We start from the raw sequence: 14,865 nt of genomic DNA, 5'->3' as shown, positions 1-14,865 counted from the left end.
GGCACACCCTTACCCTCCAGTGCATATTTCATGTCTTGGGCAAAGAGTTGCCACATCACTTCTGCGCTGACTTTTCCCACATTCAACTCCTGAGGAAACCTGGATGACAGAAGAAGCCACAGTCAGAGAACAAGACAAGAGCCATTTGACTTGACTGATTCCAAGGCTAATGTGCCTAGTTCTTGGAGGTCAGATTGAAGAGAGAAGCCTTGGAAACAAGGGTGGGCTCAATCTGGAGAAAAGGGGCCCAGGGGCCAGTGATAGGACAAGCAGGGACAGAGGATCGGCTCAGGAAGGTGGGCCCAGGGGAGAGGATGACCAAAAGGCAGGGAATTGAGGCCCAGGGAGAAGGGCTGAGGCTAGAAGGCAGGCCTAAGCTAAATAAACTGGAGGAGAAGGGCAAGGAGGTGGCCTATAAGAGAGACCACTTTATTCACAGCAGACAGACACATACACACATGGTTTCTGGATCCCCTGGGATTCCTACAGCAGCCATTCCCAGAGGCCTCTCACTCCAGGGAGGCTGGCTCAGCCTGGGCATGGCCGCCCATTATGTTTCCACACCTGTCTTCAGAGAGAGTTACTCAGACACATACAAGGGACAGAGAGACAGACGGACGGACAGGAGGAAGAGGTGGCACTGCAAACACACAGAGATAGGAAAGAAAGAGGCTGTTAGACTGATGGACAAACCAACCACCAACCAGACAGGACCAAGTTGGGTGACACTCACTGGTTCAGAACGAGTGTGTAGGAATTCTTATCTTCCTCTATGATTGACACAACAAGTGTGATGAGTTTGGGCCAAAAATCCAGGTTCCGAATGCTGGGCCCTTGTTCCTCTGGAGGCAGCTCTTGCTTCTTATTCCAGGAGACAGGGACAGACAGTGAGAGTTAGAGTAGAATGTGGAAAGTGTCTCCAGTCTTACTCCTTCTCTTCCTCTCCCCATAGCCCATCCTCTAGATTCAGCTACCCTTCTTCTCCCAATGCCTTTCTTCCACTAGCTGCCCCTGTGCTGTTGAGGGGCGACTACTGCCAGGTCCTTGGACACAAACCTTGAGAACTTCTTTCCCCAGCTCCAAGGCACTGGTGTGATAAGCTTGTCTAGGAGACATGAAGATACCCATCCTCCTCCTCTCAGTAGCTGTGGGTATGGTAACTCCTTGGCTGATGTAAGCAGCCTCTCCTGTCTCACGAAGTAGGTCTAGTTCCATGTGACCCCCACTGGCAGCCCTCCTCTCACACCCATTCTCCCCTGTACCACACACATACATACACACGTCAGCTCTGAGAAGCTCCTTCAAGTTCTGCAGGAGGTACTAAATAGACCTCGCATGCAGGCTGGCCTAACCTTCAGTGGATTAGGACTTCCTTAAGCCCCTTTATGTCTTAGGGGGAGGATCTGCATCTAGCATATTATTTGCCTAGCTGGATGAGAAAAGGCCTTGGGGAGCCAAGAATACTCAGTACAGAAAGGATAATCTCTTCAATAAATGGTGTTGAGAAAACTGGATATCCACATGCAAAAGAATGAAACTGGACTCCTATCTTACACCACTCACAAAAATTAACTCGAAATGGATTAAGAACTTAAACCTCAGACCTGACACCATAAAACTCCTAGAAGAAAACACAGGAAAAAAGCTCCTTGACATTGTCTTGGCAATGATTTTTTGGGTATGACACCAAAAGTACAAACAACAAAAGTAAAAATGAACACGTGGGACTATGTCAAACTACAAAGTGTCTGCAAAGCAAAAGAAACAATCAACAAAATGAAAAGGCAACCTACAAAATGGGAGAAAATATTTGCAAACAATATACCTGAAAGGGGGTTAATATCCAAAATATATAAGGAACTCATATAACTCAACAGCTAAAAATCTGATTAAAAAATGGGCAGAGGTCTTGAATAGACATTTCTCCAAAGATGACATACAAATGGCCAAGTACATGAAGAGGTGCTCATTATCACTAATCATCAAAGAAATGCAAATCAAACCACAATGAGATGTCACCTCACACGTGTTAGAATGGATATCATCAAAATGATAAGAGAGGGGCCAGCCTGGTGGTGCAGCGGTTAAGGCACGTTCCACTTCACCGGCCTGGGACTCGCCAGTTCGGATCCAGGGTGCGGATATGGCACCGCTTGGCACGCCATGCTGTGGTAAGCGTCCCACATATAAAGCACAGGAAGATGGGCACGGATGTTAGCTCAGGGCCAGCCTTTCTCAGCAAAAAGAGGAGGATTGGCAGCAGTTAGCTCAGGGCTAATCCTCCTCAAAAAAAAAAAAAGAGAAAAGAGATAATATATGCTGGCCAGGATGTGGAGAAAAGGGAACACTTGTGCACTGTTGGTGGGAATGTACATTGGTACAGCCATATGGAAAACAGTATGGAGGCTCCTCAAAAAATTAAAAACAGAAATGCCATATGGTCCAGCAATCCCACTTCTAGGTATATACCTGAAGGAAACAAAATCATTATCTTGATGAGATATCTGCAGCCCCATGTTTACTGAAGCATTGTTCACAATAGCCGAGACATGGAAACAACCCAAGTGTCCACTGATAGATGAATAGATAAGAAAATGTAGTACATAAATATAATGGATTATTATTCAGCCATAAAAAAGAAGGAAAGATGGACCCAGAGGGCATTATGCTAAGTGAAATAAGTCAGACAGAGAGAGACAAATACTATGATCTTACTTATATGTGGAATCCAAAAACACTGAACTCATAGAAACAAAGATCAGAATGGTGGTTGTCAGGGACTGTGGGTGGGGGAAATGGGGAGATGTTGGTCAAAGGGTATAAACGTTCAGTTATAAGATGAATAAGTTCTGGGGATCTAAGGTAAGGATGGTGACTACAGTTAACAATACTGTATTGTATACTTGAAAGTTGCTATGAGAATGGGGTTTTAATGTTCTCACCACCACCAACAAAATGGTAATTATGTGAGGCGAAGGATGTATCAACTAACCAAACGGTGGTAAACATCTACATTTCGCAATATATACATGTATCAAATCATCACATTACACACCTTAAACTTACACAATGCTACATGTCAATAGTATCTCAATTAAGCTGGAAAAAAAACTGGAAAGACTTTGGTTGGGAAGAAGTAAAGGAATACAATGGTGCACCTCAGGAGAGGAGCAACAACTGTACGGTCAGACTCCAGACAGGAAAAGTAGAAATCACCAGAGAGAGGCTGGAACGAATATTTATCTCCCAATGGGACAAAAGCAAAGTTGGAACTGCCCAGAAGGACAGGGGTAGGGCTTTGACGTGGGATGCCATATGTAATGACAAAGTGTCCACAGTCCTTAATAAGCCTGCATTACCAGGAAGTTATTAGAAATCAGGACAGAATCCACATTCTGTGGATTCTGCCTCCTTCATATCATTCAAATACACCTCTTCTTTTAACTTTTCTGCCACTATTCTGGCTCAGGCTCTTATCATGCAAGGATCTCCTAAATGGTCTTTGATCTTCAGTCTAATCCCTCTTCCATGCAGTTGTCAGTGACCTTTCTGCAAGGAAAATCTCATGTGTTACTCCTCTGCCCTTCAGTGGCCTTCAATAAAGTTCTAAATCTACAAGTCAACACAAAGGTCCTTCAGAATATGACTCTTTCTCAACCTCATACCTTACCACTTCTCTTTTTTGCAGCTATCACCAAACCACTACCTCTGCTTATTTAGTGCTTATTATGTGCCAGGCACTCTGATAAGAACTTTCCATGCATTATCTCATTTAATCCTCATGACAACTCCATTGGGTAGAAATTATCATCACCTTACTTTACCGATGAGGAGGCTGAAGGACAGTGAGGCTACATTACTTGCCCAAGGTCATGTAGCCATAAACAGCAAAACCAAGAATTAATCCCAGATATCTAAACTCCAAAGCCTGACACTGTAACTACCCTACATTGCTCATACTTCTTCAAATTAACATTTTCATTCACCATTCTGTGCCTCCAAAGATTCTATTTCCTCTTATGGCATCCCCCCTCCGCTTTTTTTTGGTGAGAAAGAGTGGCCCTGAGCTAAAATGTTGCCAATTTTCTTCTTTTTGCTTGACGAAGATTGTTGTTGAGCTAGCATCTGTGCTAATCTTCCTCTATTTTATATGTGGGATGTCTGCCACAGCAGGGTGTGATGACGGTGCATAAGTCCGTGCCTGGGATCCGAACCTGCAAACCTTGGGCCACTAAAGCAGAGCGCACAAACTCAACCAGTATGCCACCGGGCTGGCCCCTCCAGTCCCTTTCTTTCTCTAATTCCTACTCATTCCTCAAAATTCAGGTTGAGATTTACCTTTTCTGAATTTTCCCTGACACCCCTGGTCTGGTTGGATACCTCTCTTATGGGCTCCCAAAGCACCTTCTGTGAACCTCTGGTATAGACATACAGACAACTACAACTACAATAAAATATAGTAACAATACAAGTTTAAAAACAATAAATGTAGTAATTTGCCTCCACCTCCACCAAACAATGAGATCCCAAAAGGCAGAAATGTGTCTTTTTTTAGGAAGATTAGCCCTGAGCTAACATCTGCTGCCAATCCTCCTCTTTTTGCTGAGGAAGACTGGCCCTGAGCTAACATCCATGCCCATCTGCCTCTACTTTATATGTGGGACACCCGCCACAGCATGGTTTGATGAGCGGTGCCATGTTCGCACCCAGGATCCGAACCAGTGAACCCCGGATGGCCGAAGCAGAACACGCGCACTTAACCGCTGTGCCACAGAGCTGGCCCCAGAGATGTGTCTTAATCAAGTTTACATCCCTAGTGCTCAGTTTGTTAAAGGAATGCATGACTGAACAAACCAATGACTGAAGGTCAGTGGAGGGAAATAAAAAAACATACCAAAGGTTTACTTCAGTGTAAATAATGAATGAGAAAATGAGAGTGAAAGTGAAAAACAGTTAGCAAAATTCAAAGGCTAAAGAAAGTCCCAGAATGGTTTGTAAGCTCCCTTTCAAAGTCTAGGTTCATCTCATGCTAGGGAATAGGGACCAAATACACAGACAGATCCCTGCAAAGCTGAAAGATCAAAGCTGAGAACAGCATCATCTCCCAACCAGAGAAAAGCCACAGATGGACGACAGAGGCACCCAGAGTGTGGCAAGCTAAACAAAGGCCCCAGGAAACCTTCCCATGGACTTCAGAACTAATGGGAGGTTTTACAAACCTTAAAAGGAGGAAGCCCTAAAGATAAGGCTGGCACAAAAAGTATATTTGGGAATGAGAGTGGGCAGTGTGAACACGAGTTTAGTTTTTACTAAAGTGCTCCTAGGAACCTTTACGAATTGGTTGTATTCACCAAAGGGTAAATGCCCAAGAGATGGAAGTTGTCCTCCCATCATGTGCTGCCCCAAGTCCTACTGCCTTTCAAGGTTTATCTCAAACGTGCCTTGTTCTATGTGGCTTTTCCCAATATCTGGATCAAGAGTGACTTCCTCCTTAGAAGCCCTTCAAATTTTATCCCTCCTTCAAGGCCCTTCAATGGACTGCTTTGACTCGAGTTATATATATGCTCATGAGATTCTGAAGGAGCACCATGCTGTCCTCAGACCTGGCCCAGAACGAACATTCAATACATTATTTGTTAGACTGAAAAGAATCTATTTGGCAAGTGCGTGGTCTGCAAGACATTGCTAAGACAGGAACTGAGTAATCAGACCCAGAAGGAAGTCCTGGCTTTAAAATGAGGGAAAAAAAATTACTGAAAGAATCTAGACAAATGTACAAAGTCATGAGGCACTGAGTTAGGATGCCAGCCTAAAACAGGTGAAGTGGTTCAGCCTCACAGAAGGAAAGGGTCAGACTTGATAGTCAGCTGATGAATATATCTCAGAAGACCATGCAGTACAGAGAGATGCGGTCAGAAGGAAAATTTAAACATCCATGAGCCAGTAGCTCAGAGAAACAGCTACAGATCTGAGCCTGGAACACAGGTCGGTCCACATGAGTCAGAATAAAATTAAACCTGGGGGAGAAAAAAAGACTCCGGGATGGACTGAGAATTCACCTACTCATCCCCTGAAACTGTGCTCAAGTTTTTTTCACTTTCTTTAGCATCAAATGAAAACTTATTGTTGCCACTTCTGTTTGACTCAGTTATCCAATGACTCTTCTTATTTTTGATTTCTTATGTTTGACTCTTCTTATCCAATGGTCCTTGTCCATAAACAAATGTCTCACATGGTCAAACGGTCCACACTCTACAACTCACTCATCCTCATGAACATGAAGAACTTTGTCGTGAGCTCCCTTCCACTATGAACACAGCAACGGAAAGCTGAATTTCAAGAGCCACTGACTGCTGGTCCCACCTGATCCTGAAACTCTTACCAGTTGGTACTGGCGGTTGTACAAGTCATGGCAGTTGTTGAAGATATACTCATATGTGGAGTTCAAACAGGCCTTCACACAATCCTTTACCACCTGGCTAGCTCTTGGAGGGCTCTGCAGTTCTTGCACCTGAAAATTAACAAAAGAAATATGGACCCAAGGTCCCACTTCCCTGGGTCAGATTTCCTCCCAGAACTCTCCCCAAACTACTCTAAATTCCTTCAAGTGTCTATGGGTCCCTGGACCTTGCTCTGGGATGAAACTGCCAGGATAGCTGATGGGCAGAACTGCCCAGCCCATCCTTGTTAATTCCAGGTCTTCTCAGAAGTAACCCAGGAAATAAGTGTATGGAAATACAGGCTTAGAGGTGATGAATCCTGTAGCCTCAGACTCTGCCCAGTGCTTCTTATTCTCCATGTCCTTGTGGCCAGGTCCCCAGCCCAGCACCAACCAGCCCAGTTTGTCTCTTACCTTCATTCTGAAGAAAGTAATACTGGTCAGCAAATCCACTGTGGACTTTAAGTCCTGAAGCCGCTCAGGGCTCCCAGCAGGGAAATTATTCTGTTGCAAATCAAGCAAACGTAAGAAAGGAACAGAGAAATATGAAAGCCTTCCCTGTCAAAAGCAATGAAATCAGGGCCGGCTCAGTGGCGCAGCACTCAAATTCACACGTTTGGGTTCTCAGCGGCCCAGGGTTCGCCGGTGCAGATCCTGGGTGTGGACATGGCACCGCTTGGCACGCCATGCTGTGGCAGGCGTCCCACATATAAAAAAAGTAGAGGAAGATGGGCATGGATGTTAGCTCAGGGCCAGTCTTCCTCAGCAAAAAGAGGAGGATTGGCAGCAGTTAGCTCAGGGCTAAACTTCCTCAAAAAAAAAGAAAGAAATGAAATCAAAAGCTTCCCCAACTGCTACCCACTGGAATTTTCCCTACTTGAGCTGGACAGAAAAGCTGTAATGCTGCAGGTCTCCTTCTCTTTCTCACTGACAGACAGGCCCTTGCCAAAAGCAAGGGTTAATACTCCCCAGGAAACACTTCCTACCCCCAACCCTATTTCCGATGCAGTGTGTGAGCATTTGCACAAATGAACACCCACACACATTTTTCTCAGGTGAAGATTATTACACCTAAACAGTGAGTTCTTCAGAAGTTGCGATCTAACTGTATATCCTGGAATATACGTGGAGCCACACTACAGACTAGATTGAGATCCAGGAAGTGTACAGTGGACTCCAGCTAGACTACCATTCTGGAGCCAGCACAGGGCAGAGCTCTGAGCGAACTGCTTTTGGAATGAGCTCCTTAGGACCTTCGTGCCATGCCTCACTTCATTCCCTTCAGCATCAGTTTTAGGAGGAAGCTGCCAAGGAGAGCTGAAGGCAGATGTTGAGCCACTCTCCATTTGAAGGGTCACTTAAGCCAAATATAAGATATACAGTCAACTCTCCAACATTTGTGCAAATGGAGGGCACTGAAAGTGCACATAATGAAAACTTCACTTCTTTTTGACTTCGAGGTTATTTTTATACTTACTTTTTAATGTGGGTATATTGCTTGTTCTGGAAATTCACAACACTTTGATGCAAGTAATGAAGCCATTCTAAGAAGCTCTAACTTAGGGAAGAATTCAGAAACTGCTCATTTCCCTGTCCTGCCCCATCCCAGGTACTCAACCTCCTACTACATCTATTCCTCCCTCTGTTCTAGGAATGGATATGACCTCTGCTACAAATCACTGCCCAAGCCAAGCTACTCTCTCTCTGCTTAGCTAGATCTCACCTCTCCCCTGAAAATGAGGAGCATATGGAAAACTGCAAGAAGGAAATGTAATTATCTAATTTTTAAAGGGGCATTTCTGGAAGAGATGAGCCTCAGGAGGTGCACTAATGAGAATGTTGTCAGAGAGTTTGGAAGAGTGATGTGAGTGGCATTGGAAAGCCAGCTGTCTATAAAAAAGCAGCTACTCCTGCTGCTATTTACTCACTGCACGGTCTTTGGAATCTGGAGAACCACAGGGGTCAGTGGCATTGGCCATGCACTTGGGTGTGATGACACAGACCAATTTTCCTTGCCTTCGATCTTTATAGCCAAGATTGGCCTACAGTCTCTCTAGATTGAGTTTGATATTATCTGTTATCCCACCCCACAGTCATGTCTTCACTTACCCTGTATGTAGAGAGGTCAATCCTTAGTGAGTTGTGCAGCTGGTCCAGCAATTTTACAAATCTCTCTTTCTGAGGGTGGGAAATAACAGGGAAGAGAGAAATAATCTGTTTCTGAATTCCCTAGACTGAAGCAAAAACAGAACCATCTCTGAGTGAGGAGGAGACACTGGGTTGGGGACACATCCTATCACATCCCTGCCCATGAAGAGAACAACCAACAGTACAAAGGAGCAACAGGATAGGTGATCCCTGTTCCACCTCTTAACATCTCCGTCTCAAACTGGGGAATCTTCTAATACTGGCAGGGGAAAGGAAGTCCCTCCGAGGGTAAACAGCTCCTTCTATACAAGAGTCAACAGGAGATGACCAGTGTATCTCCATCCCTTTAGGACTCTAACTCATCTTAGTCAAATAAAAGGAAACTCCAGCCACATTCTCCAACTTGTTCCTGAGTCTCTGGTCTCCTGACTTATCCTAGGATAGCTCATAAAAGTTAAATAGCCACAGCTTATCAGTAACGATGGAAGGGAGAAATAATGATGCATTTGAAAGGTGATACGCCAGACCTCATAGAGTTTCTCTTTAAACCACATTCCACATCATTTCTCTTAGTTACTTTTTTAATGTTAACATAAATAACATATACTATTTCAGTAGTTAATTATTTTTTTAAAGATTGGCAACTGAGCTAACATCTGTTGCCAATCTTCTTATTTTCTTCGTCTCCTCCCCAAAGCCCCCCAGTATATAACTGTATATTTTAGTTATAGGTCCTTCTGGTTCTGCTATGTGGGACACTGCCCCAGCATGGCCTGATGAGTGGTGCTAGGTCCGCAACCAGGATCCAAACCAACGAAACCCTGGGCCACCAGGGTGAAGCACACGAACTTAACCACTCAACCACGGGGCCAGCCCCTCAGTAGTTGATTTTTATACAAAAGGTCTAATTATATGTGAAATCACATGCCTGTAGGCTGTTGGTGTAGCACTCTTAGGATTCATATATTGATTATATTATATATCATTAGATATTAAGTCAATATATAATGGGATGAGACGGAATGGAACAGATATTTGACAAATTAATCAATGGTATTAATTCATCTACAGAAAGACTCTATTGACAATAAGAAAAAGTGCTTAGTACCAAAAAAAAGGGCTCAGAGACTCAGTGGATTTGGGGGTATCACTAATTTTTTCCCTAAAGAGGTGATCTTTGTGGTGGGTCAAAGATATTTCATCTAGTTTATATTGAACTTATGTCAGGTGACATTCTGAGTAAAGATTCAACTTCTTGAGCATCTTAACACCAAGAAACGGCAAACCCTGGAAAGGGAAAATAGTCCAGACAACTAGAAAAGGGACAGGCTCAGGTATACACTGGTATCCTCACTTATACGTCAGTCTCACAGGAACTTAAGTGGCATGAATCTGTCAGAGAGAGACTGAATAATATTAAGAAAGGTCTATTTGTGGACCTGAAGGACTAAGGAACATGGTGACTCAAGCAAGTTCTTGACCCAGAGAGGTTTTCTCTGAGCCAGGTGGTGCTGCCCCCCTCCCCTAAACCATAGTGGTGCTATTCTGCCTTCTCTCATTTATCCATGTCTGAGGACAGTCTATTAGTGAGTCTACCTATCCACAATGAAATAAGGATAGCCTATTAGCATAGTCTACATACCCATAAGAAAAGAAGTTCATCTAAGTGGCAGCTATGTGAATTCTAGGCATATCAATCACCTCTACAGTACTGACCGTGAAAAAAACAAACTTTATTAATTGATAACAAACAGGTAGATATGTTTTTACATCATACTCACCCCAAAGTTGGAGGCTGCAAAGCGATCAGATGCAGAGACATTGGTGGAGGCAGTTGTGTGGGCATAGTAGGCATTGATGTTGGCCAGTAAGGTGCTCATCACTGCTGGCACACCAGGACACATGTACTTGGATGACAAACATGCAAAGTGCCTGAAAAACAGCACCCCCAGTCTCAAAGACTCTTCAGGGCTTGCAGCAAAAGCCAAGTAACCAAAGATCTCACTGATGTGTATGAAGCTTCCAATCACGTTGGGATACCAGGATCATCATAATCTATTTATCAAATATACATTCAAAGAACGCCTACCATGTGCCAGACTCTGTGCTAAGTGCTAGAATCCAAAGATGTGATAGCCTGGTAGAGAAAGCAAGAGTTAGAAAGTCAGTCAATAATCCAAGGCATGCCAGGCAAAAACACTGTGGAAACATGCAGGAAGATCACCTAAATCAGAATGGTTAGGGGCTGGAAAGGATTAGAAATGGCTTCCCAAAGAAGAGATGGTTGAACCAAGTCTTAAAGGATTAGTAAGAATTAATCAAATGGAGAAGTGTGCACCGCAAAGGGAAATTGCATTGCAAAGACAAATATATTCATGAAAGAGTGATTCATTTGGGAAACTTCAGTTACAGCAACTGTTCAGGTTTTGATAGAGGAATATCAAGAAATGAGAGAGAAGTATGCAGAGAATAGATAATAAAGGAGTTTATCCTAAATGCTACATTAAATTTTTAAACAAAGGTACAGCGTGATCAGATTAGTCTTTCAGAAAGGTCCCTTTGATGATAAATTGGAAAAGAAGACCTGAAGACAGATAAGAGTAAGACAGAAAGACCAGTTGAAGAGTCACTGCAATCATTCAGAAAAGCAGCAAAGAAGCACTAAATGGAACCGAGAAATGATTCAGAACACAGACTCTGTTTGAATCTCAGCTCCACCATTCATTCAGTGACCTGGGGTACATTACTTAAACTTCTTTATGCCTCAGTTTTCTTATGTGTAAAATGGGACAAATAATGATACCCCCCCCCCCATAGGTCTGATATGAACACTAAATGAGTTAACATTCATAAAGTGCTTGGATCAGTGCATGGCACATAAGGGAATGCTACAGAGGAGTTGTTGCTGTTGTTGTTGTTATCATTATCATTACTATTGACCTATAGCAATAGAGAGAGATTAAAAACATTTTTAGGAGATAGAATCTAGAGGTTTTAGAGATGGGATGTTGGGAGTTAAAGGGGTAATAATAAATAAGAAAGAAAAGTTTAGGCTGACTCAAATTTGTTTGGACAACTGCATAGAAAATCATCCCATTTATCAAAATAGAAGATAAGCAAATTTTGTGGAGATGATGTTGAGCTGGAATTTAGCCATGCTGAATTTGCAATGTCTGTGAGAATACCAGGAAGTAGTTGAAAATGGATCTAAAATTCAGGGAGAGATCTGATCTGGAGGAAGATTTGGGTGTCTTAGCCCAGAAGTAGTGGTTGATGTCATAGGTTTGGAGGAGATCATCCAGGGAGAGTGAACAGAGTAAGAATGGCGGAGGGGCCATTCTCAAACCTCATTCCTCACCATATTTCTTCTCTCCATCTATAATGAACTTCCTGTAATTCTTTGAATATTCTGTGCTCTGTTGTATCTTGGAACCCCAGCATATGGCCTATCAGACATGCCTTTACTTTTATGGATTTCAAGACTCAGTTCAAGTGTCAACTCTTCAATGGCCTCCCTCACATGCCTCTCCTAGAATTTAGATGCTCTCATAATACCCTGTGATTACTCCTACCACAGTACTTATCATAGTATATTGTAATTGTTTGTTTACTGGTCTGTCTCTCCTGCTAGACTGAGTTCCTCAAGCACAGAGGCCCCATCTTCTTCATCTTTGTGTTCTCAGCACCCAGCACAATGTGTGACACATAGAAGGAACTCAGTAAGAGTTTGTAAAATAAACGAAGCACAGCCAGGGCAACAGCTACCCTCTGCTTACCTAAGGCTGCTGCCTATGCACAGCTCTAGTAGCAGCATTATCAACAGAGAAACTATACCTCTTCTCATAGTAAGTGAGAATTTCTGTTACAGGAGTCTTGGTCAACTCCAGACATAGCTGTTTTCCCTACAGTTTAGTGCCCTCTGACATCCAGGCCAACCTATGAGTGCCTGCCTGTCACACACATATACACGAGCACACACACCCTATCTCCTCAAGCCTGTGATGTTTGGGCAGGTTGGTGCTAGCATAATCTCATGTGCCCTTTAACCTTCCTATCTCCAAACTTTGGGGTAGACAGACAAATACCTTCTCCCTGAGTTACTGCTCTTAATACGTATACCTGCTTTGCCTTGGGGCACAGACCCACTTCACCCAGCTCAGAGAGGAAAGCAATAAATCACTGCATACTATCCCACTGAGGACCTGTCCATCCTGCCAGTGTGCCTTCATTAGCCACCCCAAGGGTTAGTAGCCACTTCCCAAAGCCCCAGGGGAGCCTCACGTCATGGCTTGATATATGGATTCGATGCCATAGCGCATGGCAAATTCATCCACAATTTCTTGGGCAGTTTCATCAAAGTACACCTTCCATGCATCGTCTCCTCGAGCCTCAGGGATCCAAACTCCTCCAGTGCCCTGAATGTCTGTTAAGTAATGGAAAAGGTTCTGCAGGAGACAGAGCAATGGAAAGAGTTAAATATACATTAAAAACAAAAGCAAAACCTGGTGGTAAAGTCCAGGAGAATATGAATAGGGTTCCACAGGAATTCTGTCCTTTAAGTCATTGTTCAGTTCCTCCTGTGGCCCGACTAGGCTGTTCTCACATTAGTAAAAGAGAACTGAGATTGTTACTTGGTCTGTCCAGGGCAGCACAGTGAGCCAAGTTTTATAAAACAAAAAACAGGCCCCAGATCTTCAACATTCAACAATCCTACTCATTATCAAAGGCCCCTCCCAGCACTGCTTTCTGGGACCCCATATACCAAGGGCTGGCTCACCTCATGGAGACACGTATACTGCACATGATACGGGGCTACTTTCTCTTCCCCCTTGATCTCCACGCTGATTTGGAGTCGGATAGCCCCTGAGACGGCTGATTTGTCTGTCCTCTTCTCTAGGAAGGAAAGAAGACTGGAGATTGACACCAATGCAACAACAGACAGTATAGACAGCGCCCATCCTGGCTTAACAAAGAAAAGGAGGCACTGACCCAAGGGTTCAACTAACAGGGTAAACTCACTCCAGTGACCACACAGTCCACAAATACCCCAAATATTCCCAATACGAATTCTCCTATTCCATTAGGAGAGTAGGGGGCTAATAGGTATGGGTACAAAGATTAAAGGGCCTTCTGAAATCTAGAGAATGTCCAGCCAGAGTGAGTTCCAGCCACCTGCACTTCTCTGTCCCCCACCTCTAGCCAAGGTCAGTTCCCTGCAGGTAAGGCAGGCCCTGTATAGAGGTGTGCTCTAGAGATTGAGTGGTGGTTTTGGTAGACAGGATTTTCCCCCATTCACACTCTCCCTCTCCAGCAACTTTCTCTGGTCCTGTTTCCTTACCCAAGTTGTACCAGACATCCATTTCGCCACTTAGTGTCCGAACCTCGATGATAGTTTGGCCGAGGAAATCATCAGACTCTCGCTTTAGCCGCTGCTTTACTCTTGATTTGATGTCATCATCCTCATCCCACACACGTACCTTAATGCGGTCAGAAGAGTTGTGGCACTCACTACAAAAGAATTAGGCAAGCTCTGTTAGCGAAGGAACCAGCAGCCCCACTCCTATTATTTCCAATTCCATCCCAAAGCTCCATCAACTGCACTTGAGCCTCTGCAGAGGAAGAGGAGGAGTCAGAGAACAGTGGAAAGGGAGTTCCAAGTGAGTCAAGCTATCCCACCAAATGGCTCTTCATTCCTCAGCCTGGGCAGCTGTACATACATATCCAGTTCCTAGTGCCTTGGGACAAAAAAAGGGGAGGGGAAAAGAGCAATTAGGGAAAATTCTGATTTCCTGTGCAGCTAGCTCTATCAGCAACACCAAGAGGAAAACAGCTGGACAGATATCACAGAGCCCTAGGAAGCAACTGCTAGCTCCCTCCCCAGAGTCGGTACAAGTGCTAATGTTCATGGCATATCCATCTGGTCGTATCTGCTTAGCTTTCGATTCAGCTCCCTCATCTACCCAAGTACACGCTGGGAACTTCTGTCATTCTTTACTTCCATGTCAAGTGTCATTTCCTCTATGGTGTTTGCTTTAGAGGAGGGAGTTTTCCCAGGTCCCCTCCTCATGCTCTCCTTCCGCAGCAGTTGCTTTCTGGTCTTGCTGCCTCACCCAAACGTTGTACTCAACAGAATTTACTGCTCCTTTCCCTGTGTTTCATAATATCTTTGCACATTCCATTAAAATATTACAGTATAACTACTCGTCTATAAGATAATAGATCAACAATGAGTTTCTTGAGGCTAAGGATTGGCTTACACATTTTTAGATACACAATAT

At 43.9% G+C, this 14,865-nt stretch overlaps 1 protein-coding gene across 42 annotated transcripts in view; it reads right to left on the bottom strand.

Annotated features, from left to right (window-relative positions):
* Positions 1-14,865, bottom strand: part of UNC13B (unc-13 homolog B) — a 210,584-nt gene that overhangs the window by 14,363 nt on the left and 181,356 nt on the right. For 25 of the 42 annotated variants that reach the window (XR_011533398.1, XR_011533397.1, XR_011533396.1 and 22 more), the window contains 9 exons: positions 13,926-14,095; positions 13,365-13,480; positions 12,869-13,032; positions 10,369-10,519; positions 8,549-8,617; positions 6,854-6,943; positions 6,383-6,511; positions 734-861; positions 14-99 (listed from right to left, as the gene is read on the bottom strand). Coding sequence is in view for 33 of the 42 variants with exons in the window: in XM_070595596.1 (XP_070451697.1) it covers positions 14-99; positions 734-861; positions 6,383-6,511; positions 6,854-6,943; positions 8,549-8,617; positions 10,369-10,519; positions 12,869-13,032; positions 13,365-13,480; positions 13,926-14,095 (1,103 nt within the window). In the remaining 9 variants the exon portion in view is untranslated. Of the gene's footprint in view, positions 1-13; positions 641-733; positions 862-6,382; positions 6,512-6,853; positions 6,944-8,548; positions 8,618-10,368; positions 10,520-12,868; positions 13,033-13,364; positions 13,481-13,925; positions 14,096-14,865 lie in introns of all 42 variants that reach the window. The other 17 variants (XM_070595585.1, XM_070595600.1, XM_070595583.1 and 14 more) reach the window with 5 other exon arrangements.

Source organism: Equus przewalskii, chromosome 26 (genome assembly GCF_037783145.1).
Source record: "Equus przewalskii isolate Varuska chromosome 26, EquPr2, whole genome shotgun sequence".
Taxonomy (NCBI): domain Eukaryota; kingdom Metazoa; phylum Chordata; class Mammalia; order Perissodactyla; family Equidae; genus Equus; species Equus przewalskii.
This window is presented reverse-complemented; position numbering and strand designations above follow the sequence as displayed.